The sequence below is a fragment of the Lepisosteus platostomus genome, chromosome 12, assembly GCF_059453375.1.
Source record: "Lepisosteus platostomus isolate fLepPlt1 chromosome 12, fLepPlt1.hap1, whole genome shotgun sequence".
Lineage (NCBI taxonomy): Eukaryota > Metazoa > Chordata > Actinopteri > Semionotiformes > Lepisosteidae > Lepisosteus > Lepisosteus platostomus.
Genome location: NC_142622.1, coordinates 37,934,642 through 37,955,311, shown reverse-complemented (window position 1 = coordinate 37,955,311; position 20,670 = coordinate 37,934,642). Strand labels below are relative to the sequence as shown.

The 20,670-nt window shown below is 36.1% G+C and overlaps 1 protein-coding gene across 5 annotated transcripts in view; it reads left to right on the top strand.

Moving 5' to 3' along the window:
- fhod3a (formin homology 2 domain containing 3a) overlaps positions 1-20,670 on the top strand; it is a 244,989-nt gene that overhangs the window by 149,106 nt on the left and 75,213 nt on the right. For all 5 annotated transcript variants that reach the window (XM_088601865.1, XM_088601864.1, XM_088601869.1 and 2 more), the window contains exon 6: positions 12,439-12,533. In XM_088601865.1, the coding sequence (XP_088457991.1) occupies positions 12,439-12,533 (95 nt within the window). The remainder of the gene's footprint in view (positions 1-12,438; positions 12,534-20,670) is intronic.

The following is a 20,670-nucleotide window of genomic DNA, read 5'->3' as shown; positions in this document are numbered from 1 at the left end:
CACATTAGCCCTGTTCCATATTGTGAATGACTAATGGCTGCTCTTGACCGTGTATGGTTTCAGCATATGGTGAGCCTGAACCCCCCCTACCATCCTCTCTGGGACTATAACCCTTTACTGCAGCTCTGCTTACAGTTTATTTTACAAGGCTACAAAATGTCATGCAATTATGATCCTCCAATGGCTTGTTTGCAAGGAGGGGGGAAAAGTTAGACATTCAACGCTGAATTGTACCATTTTTTTCCATTTCCATTACATTAAAATTTCCAGTAAAGCTGAAGCAAAATGTCTGACATCTGACCACTTTGTTGAGAGTAAATGTCCTTTCTCTATCTGGGCCTGATTAGTTGTTTTTTTGGCCCTCTCTTTCTCTTAACAGGCCTTTTGTTTTCTGTATTCAGGTATGCCCCGTTTTAGACAAACTATTTACCACCTAAAGCACTTTAGTGTTGGGCTTTGATCAAGACTGCTTTTTTTTTGCTCCAATTACTGTGTCAAAAGTAACGGTACATTATTATTATTATTTTTTGCTTTTGGGACAAAAAACCAACATTAATTATGTTGTCATGTTTTTTGGTTTGCAATTTATTGGCATGCTTTCTGGTTATATACTTTAAAAAAGAGAGACAACTGCAATTCCTTTAATTTGAAATTAGCTTTCGCCATTGCTTAGTTGCTGAAGCTTGTGGCAATGTGAAACAAAGTGGACTTTGATTTCATGTTATCATTATGGCCTGAATATTGTGTATTATTTTGGTGCAAAATCTATGTGTAGCATATTCTAACTGTATTTTTTTCTTTTCCGCAATAAAATTAAGGAAACAAATGCATTGAGTGTAGTGATCTACAGTATGTTATGTTCTTTATTATTTATGACGGAATAGGAAATGTCATTCTGTTTATGTGTCTCACTAGAATGCATGATTGAATAATCTCAAAAGGTGTACAAAAGTCTTCCTTCTTCCTGCTGGTTATATGCATAAACCTGTTCTTGGAAAATCACATTACTATCTGCGTTTCCAGTTCAGCATTGAGATGCACAGAATTCCTTTTTATCATGAAAGTAATTAAATGAATCCCCAAACATACTTTATAATAACATCCTAGAAGAAACAATAATATTACCAAATAGATCTAAAACAGCACATTTTTTTTCTTTCTTGTGTTGCTCAATTTCAGCATAGCACATCTATGTCAGTCAATATGTAACAAAACAAGAAAGGTAGCTGAATGTGTTTTAGGGGGGTATGGATTTGGCACGCTCTGTAAAGCTATCCAGAATAAGTAGAGAGAGCTGATTATTTCAGAACTTAGCTGTGCCAGTCTAGTGAAATTAAAAGGGTGGGGGTCCACGCAAGATAAGAAAAAATGAAACAATAGCATATTCTATGACCTAGTGCCCATTTTCCCATTTCTCTATGAATAAGGATCACCAAAGTCACTTTTACAGAACATTATCTGCATAGCTTACATGTAATTGAGGGTCTTAGATGTGGTGGCAGTATGCCTGTAGAAATCAGAATGATAAAGCAGCTGTCTGTTATCTCATAAGTTGTGCTAAATGGCCCATGCTCTGTGTTTACCACCAAATTGTTTTATAGTTTGGATTGTGGCATCACAGCTTACGCATTCCCCCATGGTTCAGCAGAAGCCAGGACGTCCGATCATACTGGAAAGCTTGCCAGGATAATCTCAGAGCACTTCCAAGTTCATTTTGAATCATGTCGTATTCTGTCCAAATGCTTTGACTTTACATGGAAATCTTTTCAGTTTATGAAAATTCAGAAATGGCAAGGGCTCTGCTAGTGGTTTTTGTAACTTAACGTGAGTTTTTTTTAATTCATGTTGTTTTTTTAGTAATATGACTGATTTGACTAAAATGAAACAGTGTCTTTTGTTTGCACACAAGCCAGAAATAAGTTGACCAATCAAGAACAAGCAAGGATTGCTTTTAAAAATGCAAATAGAAACTGTTCAAAAATTACAATACGTTTATGAGTGCCATGAAAAATCTAATTAACACCTTACGGCATAAAACTGGGTCTATATAATGTACACAAAATGAAGAAGACAAGAAATATTTATTTTTTGGCTAGCTGGTTAGTGAGATAAGTCTGCTAATATTAGACCTGCCTCTAGGTCAGGTTACTTGGTTGTGGCTTCAATACAAAAATGGAAAGCTTACCTTGGCAGTGTCCAGCAACACCATAAATGACCAAGACAAAATAAGGATAGAAATCCAAGACGTGATTGCTTGGTTCTGCAGTACATAAACCATAAACTGCATGACGTTTAGGTTGTCTGCCTGCAATGTGAACAGCTCTTGGCCTCAATGTGTACATACAGTATGCCATATTCTGAAACTTCTTTCCTAGTGCTTACTTAGACAAAGCAAACCGCAGCAGAAACAACAATTTTGTTCTCAATTTCAAGGAATTTTAGTGGTTATATTTCTTGTGACAAATCTATTAGCACACAAATAAACTTGCACAGAAACAGAAAACTCTCCAGCAGTATTTACATTGACTTGTAAATACTGGAAATTCTTCTTAATTCTTCATTTTTAAAAACTTTTTAAAGCTTTTTACATGGATTTCCGAAGTGCTGTAGGATTAACAATGACACGTGTGCCTCTGGATTTTTCTTAACCTGAAAAACAATATATGTCATTGATATAATTGCAGTGACAATTCCTGAATATAGTCTTGTAGGCGTAGGCCTCAATTCACTTTATTGTGCACTGTTACTTCCTTTCTGTGTACATTATTTTATATTCCAGCTAAGGCGTTATGAATATTTATTAATTTAATTTAAACAAGAAATGCCACCTTTACATTTTGTTTAATTTTAATAGATAATACGGTTCAATCATGTCTTGTCATAATTTCACTTTGTTCTGTACAGTCTTGCCCAGCTAGGCAGTGGTGTTGTCATTGAGTAGGCTGAGTCGTAAGTGTATGTCTGTAATTACACGTTATAACTGCTTTCATTACATGCCTTTCTTTCTTGCCTCTTTATCTTAGAACTTTTTAAACTGACAGTAAATTCCTAAAGAGCATGTGCAGAGGTGCAGGTGTTCAGAGTTGACAATAGATGTCATTATAATGATGTTATGCTTAGATGTACACTAAGCAGAAGAGCTTAAAAGCAAGCATAAAGACTGGAGAATTATAGACATGTTTCCTCCACCACCCTCTCCTTTCCTTTCCCAGTCATTATATTCAGACACTAATAAATTAATGTTGTTTTATCTGTTATTCTTTTAAAATGAAATAAATGTATATTCCTGGTTGTTTTGGTTCATTGTGTTACCACATGCAATCACCTGCACTAGGATAATAATGTTTTTGCTTCTTTATACAGTACTATCATGTGCTATTACCTCCTCTGGAGAAACAGAGGAAATTGGGCAAGGAACCAGCCTGTTTGCAAGTCAGTATCAGTGGCAGGCTGGAAATATCCATTATCAGGGACTCTACTGATAGGTGACTGTCCTCAGTGTGTTTGATTCAGGTTCTGATCGGAATTTAACTCCCATGTACAGTAGCTATAACAAGAATTAGCAAGGAAAAATGTACAATTATAGAGGACTAACCAGAATGCTACTGGAGTCATCTGTTGTTTTTTATAGGCACATTAATCACTGCAGTATATACAATAAGCTGTTTCCCTTGGAGTTACTGCAACCTTAGGAGACGGAAAACATTTCAGTATTCCATTGTTCCCTGTCATTTAAGAGTACTAAACTGAAAAGTACTACCTTTTTCTTTTCAGCAGAAGGACATTTCTTTATGGAATTAACTTTTTCTGTCACCCAGTGCAGGTGTACAATAAGAAATGCAGGTACATCCGTAGTCGTAGAAGAAGCAAAACATTTTCATTTATGAATATCAGCCCACAGTGCTGTATTTTCACCTGATTTGCAGTGTTCCAGAGAGTACATTGCTTTGTGTCAGGGGGTTGACTAGGCTAATGCTAATTATGTACAGTATACAGTAGAACTATACAATATCATAACTGCAACAACACATGCATGGAGAAAGCAATGGGAGGAAAAAAAAGTTTACCTGACCACCAGAGAGATTAAATATAGGTCTTAACATTCCCATCTCCAAAGGCCTATTGCATTTAATGGTATCATTACATGTCATTACATTACATGTCCTGTGGGGAGTCTAAAACAGCTATGGAAAACAGCTTTAGTGGTTAGAGTATTGCCAAGTAGTGTTCTCTTTTCAAAGTTAACTTTGGTACTGATTATTTTTTTTCCATTTATTTTGTGATGTAGGTTGCAGGTATAGATGCAGTCCATATCTGACTGACCTTTCTTGTTTTATCTCTGCTGTACTAGTTATTATAAATTAGAGACATCTTCGACTTTTGTGCAGTGTCTGTGCTTGTTCGTTTATGAAAGTTTACAGTTTTTACTGTGTCAGCTATTTAATGAGAAACCACAAATATAATTGAAATGGTAATTAATCTTTTTAAGTACTGAAGGAAAAACAGTGATTGCTTTTTTTATATGTATTTAACAACACAACACTGCACAAATGTACAAAGTGTGTGCTGTACAGTACATATTAAAACTGAAACTACTGTATGGTTTATGAGAAAATAATAAATAAAATACTAAAATATTGTATGTATTGGGTTCTTACTTTTTGTGTTACCTAGACCCATTTGCAATTGCAAGTAAAAATACTGTACAGTAGGCACTGTTATAAACATGAGGACTTTAGAAATGGAGATTTCCATAGAGACCATAAATAAATAAATTAACTGAACATGAAAAACTTGAATTGAATGGTTTCGTAGTGCTACTATAATGAATTCATGTAACAGAACTAAAGTAAACCTGAGATGCAAGATAATGAAAAGGTGTGTGTGCTGTGAGTATTGGCATATAAAGGCACAACAAAGTAGATCATGTAAGTACTAATCACATTTGCAAGGGTTAGACCTTTAAAAGTTTATTCAGTTTTGATCATAAGACAAAAAAAGTCTGATAAAATCTTAAATATCCCATGTTTTACAATGTTTACAACAGGCAATCATGTAGATTTTTGGTTTTACCATTTGCATTTTTCAATGAAAGATATTCTGTACTACTTATTTTAGCTTTGAACAACCTAAAATATTTATTCCTCAAATTATCAGTCTTCCCAGCAAATTATCACTGTCACAGCAAACATTTTAATTGTTGAAGAGGATGAAATAAGTTAATCGTGTGTTGATAAGCCAGCACTAATGTGGTTGCTTTGATAGGCCTTTGTTTCTTTGCCACGTTTTTAACATTGTGCTAATAGTTCATGGGGGTTATTTTATTAGCATATGGAGAAGACGCTCAGGAATTTGCAGCTGACATGTTTTGAGTAATTAGCAGTGATTGATAAAAGACGCGCAGCACCTGGGATCCAGTCTACCACATAAACAGTTATAAGCCCATGCATGAAAGTTAAACAGAGTGCTCTCACAAAAGCGTTTTGTTCCCTTCAGAGCTGGCACACTATACAGCAGCTAGGCTGGTTTGGAGATAAGAGATTGTTTCAGGTAAAAATTCAACTCTAGACTTTTAATATGCCAGCAAAGAAAAAAATGTAGTCAGGGCAGTTGGCCAGAACTAAAGTGATGTAGATAAAAATACGTTTGAGGTCAATTATAACCATATTTACATATTGTAATACTGTATGTGTGCTTGATGCATGTACAATTATGCTATGATTCGTTTGAGTGCTGTCTTGTACTAGGCCTACTGTGGATGCAGTACTATTCTTACGTGTAGTGTTAGTTTTCCCCTCTAGTATTACAATATCGAATTTCTGTAATCTGCAGAGTCACTCTATCTTCCGTCATTTCTTAAATTCATTCACCATTCAACATACCCCAGTCCCACCTTCCCTCCAACTGCACATGTCAAAAAATAAGTGACATAACCGCAGTTAGTTCTCGAGAGCCCTTAATTGTGTGCTCGTTAGCTGGATGTCACATGAGTTGCCATTGTGGTTTTCTCACTTCAAAACTAATCAACAAGATTAAAAGGGTAACGGGGAAACTAGCTGGATTAGACACTGGAATGTTTTTATTAGTAGTTTTTTCTGCTTTTCTTAGAAAAGATCCTGTATTCCCCCAAGCTCTTAGACTTCAACTATAAACTGAACTGGAAGATCTGTCACTTGATAGGCAGTTCAAAACTGGGAAACCAGAAGCTCATTCTAGTTTTAAATTAATATCTGTGTTCTTATCTACTCCATTATTGTTGTGTAGTTTTCCTTTTTAATTTGTTTTTTTTACATTAGAAAAAGTCCTGAAAATACAATGATAAAATATATGTTTTCTCCTCCAGGGCTCTAAACTATTCTTTTGTATGCATTTATCTGAGATGGTGTATAGTTAATGTAATTGTATTAGGTATAAATTGCACTCAGCACAGGTACAATGCTAAACAGAATGGTATATCCAACTGCAGAATAAATACAGAATTCATTACATTAAATGGAAACCACTGTAGTCAACGTTCAGGATTATAACAAAATAAAGATGGACAGTCAAATGGGAAAAACAAATCAACATAAGCTGTTGGTTAACAGTTCAGTGCATGACATTATAAAATCACTTTAGGGTATTAAGTAATTGTCTAACAGTGTCCCACAGATAATTAAGTCTATGTTAGCAGATATTTCTCACATTGTAAAATGTATTTTAACATTTACTATAGACCTAAGATAATTCCTGTAGTCACACTATTCCAATATTTTTAGTTATTGTTAGGCTCCACATGATAATTAAAGAGCCATAGTAATTTAGTCGTAATAGTAGTAGTACTTAATTTACACATCATTTTTGTATTTTTTCAGGGCAATTTTAAAAACTTGTTCTGTTTCAAAAGTGTCCTTGAATTAGGGGTGCCAGATGACAACCCTAACTACATGACATTAACTACCAAGCATGTTCCAATTATGTAATCCATTTCAGAATTTTGCTTCCTTTTGTCCATGATTGTTTTAACCGCAGAAATTGACAACATTTCATCTCACATTGAATGGGGGTGTAGACCACAGTCCAATTTAATTACAGAACATGGAACTGATTGTATTTGCCAATAGCTGCAATGTCCCTATGTGTATAAATTAAATTAAATTGTATTTAATTTATTATTCAATCCATTAAATTGGCAATATCACCTATATGTACAGTACAGTATGTTGAGCTAGTCTTTTGCAATGTAATTTTTCTATTCTCCCATATATGATTTTGTTTGGTTAAAAGGCCTCTATACATGTTACTTAAGATAAGATGATAAGAACATTGTTTCTGGACAGAGGGTGTAAATGAGCTATTGAAATGGTGCATTAGCACCCTTTATTTTGTAGTGAACAGAGATTCTCAACATGGATTTTGGTTGACATAAGTGAAAAATGCACTGGCATATCTTCGAGGAAATCTGAAAAACAAAGTTCTAATTGGATTAAACTAATTTATTCTTCAATGTATGTAATGATTTAGTCTGCAAATAAATATTGTCATCTGAAAAGCAGTGACACATGAATTCTTCTTGGCTAATTATCTGACAAAGAGGCAACATGTAAAACATCCAAATTTAAGGTCCCACCCCAGAACTTTGTAGAACAACACAGGATTTAAAACATCTTACATTAACTTATTGGCTCCTGGTAGCCATAAAAGGAGCCCAGACAATGAAGGGAAAAGCCAGTAGTGCCTATGTCATTTGTTCCATGTGATCCAGTTGGATCCTGTGATTATCAAAAGCTACATTTACATCCAGAAGGAGAAAAAGACTAAGTGACCCACAATAAGGAGCCATTAGCAAACCATTAATTTTAATAAGGATTGTTTCAGTCCTGTGGCTCTGTCTAAACTCTGACTGAAAAGGATCCAAAAGCTGATCAAACCCAAGATGAGATTGTAACTGAGTTGCCATCACCTGTTAGAGATTTGTTTGAGAAAAGGCAAATCAAAAGTGGCATTGTAGTGCTTAAGTAACTGGGGCATTTTGCCATTTACGTTACATAAGTAACATCAGCAGAGTTCAGGGAGTCCTCAATAAGGTTGGTAACAAATTGATAGACATCCATGAGGCTACTTTAGAGTAGGGGAATAGGAATAGGGTCTAGCGCTCTGATGATAGGTCTCAGCTCAATTTCATAGGCAGCAACTGTAATAAAATGGCTTTGGTTTCATTGCATTCCTAAATTATTTTTAACTGGTTTCCCAGTTTAAATGGAACATTGTATAATTATTCCATTATTTTAGAGTGATTTTAAGTGATAATGTAATGATGCTCATGTGCTCTGACATACAGTATTCTACTCTCAAGGATATTCAAATAATAATTATAAAACATTGATAAGTTCAGCTACATTTGTGTGTTAGGCTGTTGCCGACGAGTCACAGTTTTCCTAAGCAGGGCTGTGTAGATTACATGATTCAGCATCTTAAATGGATGGGTAAAAAGTCATCCAAAGTTGGAAATTACTGACTGGAGAGTGAACTGTATGTCCTTTGGGGGTTCTTTTCAATCTCTGGCTTAATTGTTAGCCTTGTCCAAACAGTAGACTAGCAGCTAATTAACTTGAATGCTCTTGCAGCAGCCTGTGCTGAAATGGCATTTCCTTCACGTTGACCCTGGGGATAACCAACATTATTGCTAAAGACAGACTGTTAAATGGAAGACAACAATAGAAACTGCAGTCCTGAAAGGATCATATTGTGCACTCTTCATGCCAGAGGAAAAAAATGTCCTTTCACTCTTTCCTGTTAGCATTTCTCCAGGACAGAAGCTCTGCTTAGCGAACAGGCAGAGGTTGAGTTTACTCTCCACTTATTATTAGGTTCCTAAATGTTTATTTATACATCCCTTTAGGAATGGAAAGCAAGTCAGAGGCAACTGCCTTGCACAGGGCAAATGTTTATCCACAACCAATTAGTCACACTATGAAAGGAAAAACATGGACATTTTTATTTGCAAGCCATTATAATATGTAAATATTTTATATTCCTTATTAGACATACCATTTTTGCAGATTTTGATAGTATTATTTTGTAAAAATAAATTATTTAAAAATCAGTCTCATGTAGATTTATTTTTGTTAACTGTAAAGGTGTGAATGTAAATATTTTAAAATAACTTTTTTTTTCAGCACAGCCTCTTCCAAAATGAAATCTTGTTCAGCACCACAAATCCTTGCTTAATTATTATATATTAACAATAACCACAGTACTCTCCAAACATACGTTAACAATAACCTAAGTACAGACATAACAGCTTAGTTCTCAAATAAAACTGATGCAGTGCAGTGTGTTTCTTTTGCTTAAAGTCCAGATAAAATAGCTGATTTGGATTTAAAGTAGAAGAAAATAAATTTCCCTTTCCACAACTCTGTTTTCTGTTTTTGGACTGGCACCCTTAGACTTCATTTGAAAGTGTGGCCAAGCTTTAAAAATCATCTTCCCAGGTTTTGGGAGGTCACATAACTTTCAGAGACACGTTCTTTTTGGTTATCTTTAACTTTTGCATCTGTGATTTCTTGGTATGTCTTTAATGAAAAGGTTTGGCCTTATTTGCTGAAGGGGATTTGAATAGAGCATGTTCGTCATTGCACAGGTATACCACGGGAATAAATACAGGGTCAAGGAGCACAAAAATCTAAGGAATGTCTGCTGTACTAAATTTGTGTATACATGCGTGTATGAAGGTGTGAATGGGCTGTCTGGTATTGAAGCAGGGAACCACAAATAATACACCACAGAAACAGAATATACTGTGGTATAGTGCCACCGTTTGGGAACCCAATATTTTGCATATACATTCTACCCCTGAGAAGAAAACTGTGAAAACTGCAGAGTCTGATGAAATCTTTAGAATATCCTTCTCTATTAATACATCACTTGCCTTGCTTATCTATGAATCACAACACAAATATTAAGTGGCAGAATATAGTATTGGCTAAACACTACAATTCAAGAGGGAATAAACTGCTGTACTATTGTTAACTACACTTATATTTTAGCATTTCTTCTAGCTTTCTCTTTTGAATGGGTAGCTCCAATGTTACAAAATACTACAGCTCATTTAATGCAGATATCTTCTCCACAAGCAGGTCTGTAATATATTCTAATTAAAACAGAACCTTTTAAATCTTTTTTTTTTTCATGTACTGTATTTATACAATAAATCTGTATTTTTTATTCTCAAACTCAACACGTCATTCTGTATTTGGCTGGTGGTTAAGTAAAGCTGGTGGGTGCCCAGTGAGCTGTGCATTCAAGATGTTTTGAGTATATGTTCTGCCTGTCTTGTATTCATGTATTCAGTTTGTATTTAATGTATTAACTTTTCCTTGCTACTTCCCTCTTTAAATAAGGTTATAAGAGTGCAGTTCAACAAGTAATCACATTTCAGACCTCTGTACACTTAAAGAACACAACAATCCCAGCAGAGCAGTTGTACTAGATAGTAAAATCACTTAAATATATCACAAGTTTCTGAAGGATTTATTGCCTGAAAGAGGATGTTTGCAGTGAAATTAAAGGATTGTCACAGAATTATATCTCATTTGTGACTGCACATTATATATATTTAATTCTCATTTGAAAGAAAATAACTGTACTTAGGTTTCTGAACCTAAAACAGAGCTGTTGTGCCACCTTTTGTACTCCTTTTAAGTGTTTGATTGATAATACCACCCTCTTCAATGGTCTCTTTGCTGTATGTTATATTTAAAAGTCTAGGGTTTACTCAGGTATAGCAGGTGTATTGCAATGCAGTTTGGACAGTAAATGTTGATAATAACATGGTACTAGCTAATCATTTTGCAGATGTAGTCTAGATTTAGTCTAGAAATGAGAGTAAATGCCAGGTAAATGTAATTAAAAATTGATAAGTGTTTTTCGTTTGCCACCAAGCTCAAAACTAGCCTTTAGCTTTCAAAACTAGTACATGGTACATACATCAGTACAGCACATGAACTCGATAGGAATAAGTAAGGGGAGGCCCCATTGGGTGTTCAGTTACATTTATGCTTAATAAAATGTAACCAAGCCTTCTATTATCTTGCATTTACAGGATAAACAAATTGCAAAAATGTGTCCAAATACATCTGAACATAGCCTCTGCTGTGGATATAACTATAAACACATAACTATAATACTTTGAAACTTTATACAGTATACAGTAGGTTCCCTACTTATTTATGAAAAATTACTTACACCATGAGATCTGAAAACACACCGACCATTCAAACGACTGAAGATGGGAGTATGGTGTGTCAGTTGAAAACCTAGGGACCAATTGAATGTTCTCATTGAGCATCTTCAGAATGCAGTAATGTGATGTAACAGGTCCTCTGTTTGGTAGACTGGAATGAAGGGTGTAGTTAGTAGGGCCCAGTTATAGGAATTCCTATTTGGCTTAATCCTTAAGAAGACCAATCGCTATAAAGAATAGGGAATGTTGAACACCACGCCTAAACCTGGACCAGGCCTGGTTTAAAATCCTTCCCAACCTGACGTGGTTCGTAAAAAAGTTCTTTTGTCCCATTGGATTCCCCTGTCAACTGATTTTAAAAGGATGGAAAAGCAACCAACCCTAACCTCAAACCCTGCTTTAACCTTTTTAAAACTATAATGAGAGAGCCAACCTGCTCCCCCCTTCTAGCCTATGGAGAATATTTATCTTTTGCTTGGCCTTACTGTAAGAATTAGACTATTCTGACCTCGTGACGAGTGAATAGGAAATCTAGACCTTGTTCTGAACCTTTTTATTGAGAGAATGATTGAACTCATCCGCAGTAGATTTTACTCTCTCTGCCTCGTGCAAATGCCTGCACCTTATCTCTTTCTGACTGGTCTATAAGCTTGCACACCCACTGCGCAAACTGTCACAGACATTCGCTCCATTACACTAGGTCCGAAGATACTTTTTTTTTAAATTGGGCTTTGCATATATATTTTTACCCAATCAATTTTCAATTGCCTATCATTTAGCATTTTAGATTACCTCTAAAACCTCTAAAACCTCGTGCCACAAAGGAAGAATACCTGTACATGTGCTTGCTTCATTAGCATGCTCTTCTGTTATAGCCATTCATCGCCTGACAGACTGTGAGCTCCACAGAGCCTTACAGGAGGATTAGCATAGATCAGAGCTGTGGCATAGGTCCTGGGAGTCAGAGTTATAAATTAAACAAAGGGTGCACTGCCTGACTAATGATGTGTCCAATTGTGCATCATTGCTTTGATAATCTTGGTCACAGATGTCTATGAAGAAGCCCCCACTGAACACCTGGACAACAGGATTCAACCTGTGCTCTGACTTATTGCCTTTGTTGTAGAACTTTATTATCAGAACCCCAATAAATATGTTTGAACCGAAAAGCAAGGAAAACAAAAGATAAACCTTTTCCTTTATATCTTTTACAGCACTGGGGCAGATCATGCTGTATGTAGATGGGATGAACGGTGTAATCAGTCACAATGAATCCATCCAGTGGCTCTATACACTCATAGGATCGAAGGTAAGAGAATGTGTACAAACAAAATTATAATACACAGGCTAGGAAAACCATTTATTAACGGTTTAGATCATTTATACCTCCAATGGAGCCAAGATTGGTGGCAACAACCTAACATCAACCTGTTCTCATCTCAGGCAGAGTTGACCAGGTATAAGAAACAGAACTGAAACTTTCCATTCATCCACTGACTGATGAATGTACTCTTACCTGCCCTGCTGCAAAATTTCAATGACATATTTTTACACTTAGTGTAGTAAATCAGTAATATTCATATGGTGTTAAGTAGGATATTCTCTCCTGTTATGGAAAATTATGTGAAAGGTTCAAAAGTTTCAAATATTATTGTTAGAATGCCATGTCAAACACCAAACTGCTTAATACGGTGTTGCAGGAAGCCGGAGCCTACCCGGCAAGCAACGAGCGCAAGGCAGGGTACACCCTGGACAGGGCGCCAGTCCATCCCAGGGCAAGTGCAAGCCAATCATACATGGGGACAACTTGGAGGCCACGGTAAAGGCAGAGGGTTGAGATTTGGCCGGGACACTGGGATAACTCCCTACTCTTATTGAGAAATGCCTGGGGATCTTTAATGACCCCTGAGAGTCAGGACCTGGGTTTAACAACTCATCTGAAAGACGGCGCCCACTACAGCATAGTGTCCCCGCCACTATACCGGGGCATTAGGACCCACAAAGACTGCAGGGTGGGCACCCCCCGCTAGTCCCACTAACATCACTTCTAGCAGCAACCACAGCTTCCCAGGAGGTTTCTCATCCAGGTACTGACCAGGCTCAACCCTGCTTAGCTTCAGTGGGTAGCCAGTTGAGAGCTGCAGGGCGATAATGGCTGCTGGCTGTTAGAATGGTATTCCTGTTTATACCTGAATCAATTTAGTCTATGACTTTAAATCTAATCTGAATAATCAATTCGTTGGTACCTCCTTTTGGAACATTAAACATTGCTTCTTCATGTCATATGTGTATCTTTTTCCACAGAAGTACAGTCAATCTGAACAACAGAAAAAAAGAATTTTGTCTTAACAGTGTTTAGGGTAAAGGTTCACATACCAAATCTCTAACAGAATCCAAGTAGTCACTGTCTGACCGTCAGTTTATCACACATTATTTATCTTTCAGTCTGGGACCCTTGAGAGGTCCTGCAGCTGGGAAAAGTCAGAATCAAAACGTAGACTATAGGATCAGTGGTGAGATGTATAATCAAAATAGCATTGTATTATTTGCTTTATAGACAGTTTGTTTCCTATAATTACATATTAGTTGATTACAGAACCCTACCTCTCGCACATTTTGACACAGTACTTACAATACACCTCAACCTACCGCAGCTAGCCTTGAGAATTTTACACCCACCCATACAGTAAACCTGGCAAAAGTTTAATTAGGAGTTCAAAGGAATGCAATCATTTAAGATTGGCCCTTCTACACACCTGGCAAAAGAAAAAAAATATATTGTTGTTTATGAAAACATGTTGGGGTGGTTTGAGCAGTGCTCTTGTCCCTCTCCAGGTTGGAATGCATTAAGCACACAAGAATGTGCACACTTGGATGCCTATCTTTTCTAAAATGCATGAGTGAAAGATGCTTCTGGTGATTTTTCTCTAGTTCTCGGAAAACATTTTTACACCTTTATAAATGTAAAATGCTAAGAACATCCATCCTATCCTTATTTATCACTCTTAAGAGGTCTAATGGGTACCCAATTAAACACTTACAGTGCGCTTATACTGTACATTTATACAGTAAATACAGTTGCCAAGTATATTGGTTGTAAACACATTTTAATAACCTCAGAAGCTGATGGCCCAAATTGGCTCCTCTCACCTTTCATATGTTCTTCTTATTGTTATAATAACTGTGACAATGAACGGCACAGTGGTTAGGATTGTGAGTGTGAACATGCTTGTGTCTGTGTGTTCCCTGCGATGGACTGGCGTCCCATCTAGGGTGTATAGTGCCTTGCACCCGTTGCTTGCCGGGATAGGGTCTGGCTCCCCTGTATTGGATTAAGTGATTTGAAAATGGAAGGATGATAATGATTTATTTTTATTTTATTTATTAAGAATTGTATTTCTGTGTGATTTTCAAGAAACTAAATAGCACAACCCCATTACACATAAGAGAAGTAAAAAGAAAGATAATAAAGAAAGGAGTATTAGTCTACGTAGCAAACTGTACACTGACAGCTTCTGTGTGGAGGTCCCATGTTTCCCCCCATGTTTGCGTGTGGTTTCTTTAATTTCCTTCTAAAGTGCAGAGTCATGCTGTCCATATTGATTTGCATTTCTAATTTTCCCCCTTTATGCAATTTTGTTAAAAAACATCAAGGGAATGTGTCCTTTACTGTGATATTCTAGTCCTGCCTTCTGCCCTGTGTCCATCCTCTGAAGTAAAGTGGATTCTAAAAATGTATGAATAGATATTGACTTAATTTTCAAAGAAATGCTGTTTTTAATCTATGTGATTATATTGAGTGATGTTTTGCAGTCATATCAAAGATAGACCTTACAGCCTAGTACTTTGCATGGCTTTTATTTATGGGATAAGTATATTAGATTGTTATATCTCATGTTTAGTAATACAGGGGTGGTAGTTTAGGTGTTTAAGTGTCTCACTGATGTGTTTAAAAATAATTGCTTCAGGAATGTGTTTAATATACTGTAGCTTATTCCCAGAGATCCTTTGTTGTGCTTCCACATTAGTCCCAAGGGGGGCAGTGAGGGCTCTGAAGTCAGGACTTTTCACACTCTATGACAGTCGTGTTTGCCTCATTTTATTTCTTAGCACTTTTTACCAGAATGCAATTATGTATTCTCAAGTGTGGAATGAAACACTAATTTTAAAGCATTGCTTTGAATAAATAAAGACATTACCTAATCATTCAAATGTCAAATGTTAAGCATTACATTTATTATGGATCATTTAATATACTGCATGTTAAATTGTAACGGAGTACAAAAAATATTTCTGAAACATTCACAAAACCTGCAGGCTGTATGTAAAGCAGTGTCTGTGCACAATACAGTTGGTCATTCTGTAAAATCACATACAGAATCTAGATGTTTTTGATTTATTTATACAGTACTAAAGTCAAACTTATTTTTATCACAAGAAGATGATATCCTACTTACCCTTTAAGAAGTAGGAAGTCATAAACTCTTTTTATCACAGACTATGCAACCATAAATTAAAATATGTTAGTATACATTTAATTTTTCATTTTGTCAAGTTTCATTAGGTGATTAGATTATATTCAAAAATCTAAGTAAAAAACCAGATCACCTGCTTCAGCTGCAATTAGTGCAGTTGAGTTTATACTGTATAAACTTTTCCTTATATATAAGAAAAAGATAATTATGTTAAAGTCATGTCATTTCCTGATGTTGGATGAGGATACTTTAGAAATTCGAAACCATTGCTTGGCTGGTTCAAAATCTTAAATGTCTGGCTTGATTCATTGCTGAAGTTGAAATGATGACTGCAATTCCCTAGGTTGACACCTTTTTGATTTTGAAGGCATGAAATATATGTAAGCATGCCGTGAAAGGAGGTTTCAGATCACAATACTGTAAGAATATTCATTTCATTCCCAAAGCTAGCTTTGAATACTTGATAGCCTCTAGTGGCCAAGTGTTGTGAAAGCATTTTGTATTTAGAGACAATATCAGTTCTCCTTCAAGCGATGCAGGTATCTTTGATATTTCTTGCAAGCCAATACTTTTCACCTCTGTCGTTATTTCCTCGTTCCCTTACCTAAACATGAACAGCTGTGTATTGAATTGTTATGAATTCTATGGAGCCTGTAGAGAGTTATTAGATACGGATTGACTTTTGTCATTCAATACAGTAACTTTTTCTGGCTTCAACTGTTGCCAACTACATTGGATGGATGTTGTGATGCAGTATTTACTGCCCACGCTGAGATGTGTGTGCCTCCCTAGCTGAAAATAAAGGCTATGGAGATACTATTTATCTGTCCTGTTACCATGCTGGGAGCCTGAAGGGGAACACTTTGCATTCTTCTGTATCCCTGATATGTGCTACTATAAAAACCTGAAGGAAGTGTGTCATGCAACAGATAGTTTGTAGACTAGGCTTCAAAATCCTTGACAACTGACATGTCAGAGTTAAACACTGCCAAGTCCTCGCGTTCCCTTTGTGGAATAGGATCTCCTTCCGTGAGGGAATTCTTTCCATGGCCTTAATTTCCTAGACCTTCTCCAGGTAATTAAATCCTGGCCTCTTGCAGACAGTTTCCTTTCTTTTCTTTCCATTTTCACTCAAATGTTTTTCTTGAGCTGAGCATCTGAAACATTATGTCTGCCCTTTGATAAGGGCAGTGTTAGGTATTACAGTATTTTATAAATGGGTGCAGGCAATTGACCCTGTGCATTATAAGCCCAAAACTGACTTCAGCTTTTCAGGGTAGTACAGAAAATGTGGTTGACTGAGTCTCAATTGTAATCAAGAACAGACTAATAGTTTTGAAATATACAGAGTGTAGTACAGATAACAATACAACAATATTAAAGATTATAATGCAATGGAGTATGTAAAAATATTGTCACTGTTACTCATTGAAACATGGTGTCAGTGTTAAGATAGCTTTTTTATTATTATTTCTAGAAGCAAATTTGGTGTTACTTTTACAGAAAAATGTCTTACAGAAAATGTTTACTTGCTTTGTGTATGCTCTCCTGGTTTCAATAACTACATTATATATATATAACCCTGATCTGCTGGCACTGCCACTTTATCATGTAAATGCAACATAGTCGTTAGAAATAACAGGTTTCAAAAGTTGTCCCAAATGGAAGGTAATAAATGTGCAAATTGAATGAAAAACCTTTGCTTTATTGATTTGTTACCTTGCCAAAATTCTTACTCTTACTTTACAAAATGTGACATGACAGTGGATTAGTCTTTGACGAGAGTACTTAGCATTTACATACAGTACTTGCAGAAGTGAGTACTAGCACTGTATCTGATATAAAGTTATTATATGCAGTTTTGATGTGTTAATTGATTTGTTGTGTGTACTGTACTTGCAAATGACGCTGCTATAGTACTGATACTGACATTTACTATTTAAGGTACAGGTTCCTAATTTTTACATCTACAACTGCAGTCATTGGGGAAAAAAATCCTTTATTTAACAATAGTCAATTGAGAACAAATTCTCATTTGAAATAATGGCCTGCCCAAAAAAGCTGACTCCCATTTTTGCAGAGAACATAAAGCAGGGAATGAAACAAAAGAGAAAGAGTTGGGCAGAAATTATTTAATCATGAACTGAAAATACCCTCAGGTACAAAAGCGGATAGTTTTAGCTCAGTCTGCAGATCATTTCAGTCATTGGCAGCAGCAAATACAAATTACTTGGCCCTAAAATCGGTACTTTGCCTTGGGAGGTCCAATTTGATAGAAGCCCTATATTTTAAGTTGTAGGATGGTACAGGTAGCAGCAATAATTTATTAAAGCAGGTGTTTTCCCATATAAAGTTCTGTACATTAGCTTAAAGCGATAAGTTAGTGATAAATCTGACAGAATACTTTAACACATTAAAAAGCTTCTAAATATTAAGTTTTGTGAGTTTTAAATAATTTTGTTAGATGCACCTTTCAAAACCCATCCTGTCTCAGACAGCAGACAGCTCTATTCTCTGCTCAGCTTTACGCTCTGTTTATATGCCAGGCACTGACAGAACAACTGATCATCTTCCTTAGAAATTGTCTGTGCTACTATTATCTATTATCTGCATTTTCTTCGCTCTCTGTTCTGTGGACCATAGTCATAGCAACTGCCATGCTATTTTGCCACTGTCCTTTGTGGCAAAAATAGCATTTGAAAAGCCATTTAAATGTAAATAAACAAAAAACAGCCCCCTCAGTGTTTCAGTAGTAAAACAATCTGCAGAAAGAAAGCTGGGCACATACAGTAATAAGCTCCTTATGTGCTTCTTCCTGTCTAATTTGTAACCCTTCTAAAGAACGTGTTCTGTAATTTGTTTTTATGGGCCAAATAGGAATAAGGGTTTTTTTTTATTAGCATAGATATGTATAGGGAGCTAGGCTGCTTTAAGCTTGTGATCTGTGAGGCAAATGCAGAATACATGACAGAAAACACATGGACATATGGATTCTCAGACATGAAACGCTTGGGGTTATTTGCTTTAGCATGTGCTAAACATACACAGTTACACACTGATTTCATTGCTTTGTTCTGGCTTCTTTGCTGTGGTTAACCAGTCTTTTTATGATCATATGTCTTTTTTTACTGCACATATCTCTGAAAACTAATTAAACAACAAATGTCACACATGAATCGCTTCTGTGATTCACAATGACATGCAAGAAGCCACCAATGTTGAGACAAACACCGAATGCTGTGCCAGACCTTTTTAGCTCTGTGACAATGCAAAAGGAAATTGAAATGAGAATCAGCAGTCATTGTGAGACACAGCAGACAATTCCACAATGCACATTTTAGTGCAGTGAAGTACTGCAGTTTACATATTCCCAGTTACAGTACAACTGTTACTTATGTTTTTATTCTGTGTTAGGGTATTATATTTAGTCTGCTGTTTTCTCTTGTTTTACAATGTTATCTAATTTTTTTTTTAAAAGAATGAAACTTCAAAGTTTATGGAGAGGTACAGTATGTAATATAGAAGACAATGTTGCTGGAATAATAAAGTGCTCCCGTGGAGAAGAAAGGTTTCTACAGTGGTGCCTGTCAGAACCTAAAGCTGAATTTTTTCTGACCTGTTGTGATTTTAATGTGAACTGTGATCTTTTTCATGTAGAGAAGTCAACTTGTAAACAAACCATTAACTGTGTTGAGGATATAACCTTAAACATTGCAGGTTTAAGGCCTATTTTTTCATATTGTTAGTGTGATCCTAGCTGCAAATCTTGAATAATGCCTGTGATAATATGGGGCAATACAAAGTATGATAATAGATTGAAAGTTAACATCTCTAGAGGTCTTTTGAGATTGGTGTCTGTCTTCAGTCAATAACTAAAGTTTCTATTAATCTTGACCTTATTAAGTCAATAAGTCAAATTAAGTAACAGAGTGATTGTAAAATGTAAGAGGGGTCACAAACTACAGGAGACCATTTGGCTCATCTTGCTTGTTTGTTTGCTGACAGCTTAATTTTGGACAAATAGTGGAATGCTATTTACCTCTCCAGGATCAGTGTCAGTTCCAGCACAGTTCCAGCACCTTAAGCTACGTTTTCTCTAAGGTTTCCCCTTTAAATGATCTTATATTTAAGGGTGTTTCAAACGCGGCAATTTAAAGTAACGATTCTTTATTATGCAAGGTAATTATATAGGTCCCCGTTATAAATTATACAGGTCCCTGTTATAAGCTGCCTCAATATTTGCATGTACAATATGCAGTCACAATACTGTGAGTCTCACTATGAAAGTAGATTTCCATTAACAAACACATCACATCTATTTATAAGGTAAGCATAATTACATACTTGTCTTATCTATTTCTATTTTTTGCTTTTTATGGATTTATGTGCAGTACAGAGCTGCACAGTGGTGCAGAGGTTATCATCGCTTCCTCACAGTGCTTTGATCCTGGGTTCAATTTCAGACGTAGGGTGCTGTCTTTGTGGAGTTTGTATGTTCTTGTCATGTTTGTGTGGATTTCCACTGGGTGCTCCTGTTTCCTCCCACAGTCCACAAGTAGGTTAATTTGCTTCTGGTAGAATTGGCCCACACTTACTGTACTGTATGAGTGTGTGGGTGTCTGTGAGTCTGTCCTGCAGTGGCTGGTGTCCCATCCAGGGTGTATTCAGCCTTGTTCCCATTGCTTGCTGAGATGGGTTCTGAGTCTCCCAGAACTCTCACGTGGAAGAATCAGTTAGAAAATCATTTTGGATGGATGGAGGTACAATATATTTATATGCACTTGTCTGAACTGAATGTGTCAGGAATGTTTTGTAAGCTAACTACATTATTCCTTATGGATATAATTTCCCCTTTACAGTATATTGTCGTCTCACTTTAAATTTAATTATTTAGGAATATAATCTGGATTTATAACCCCCTGTATTACTTACACTATTTTGTGCAATGAGGGTGAGGGCAAGCAGCCACTA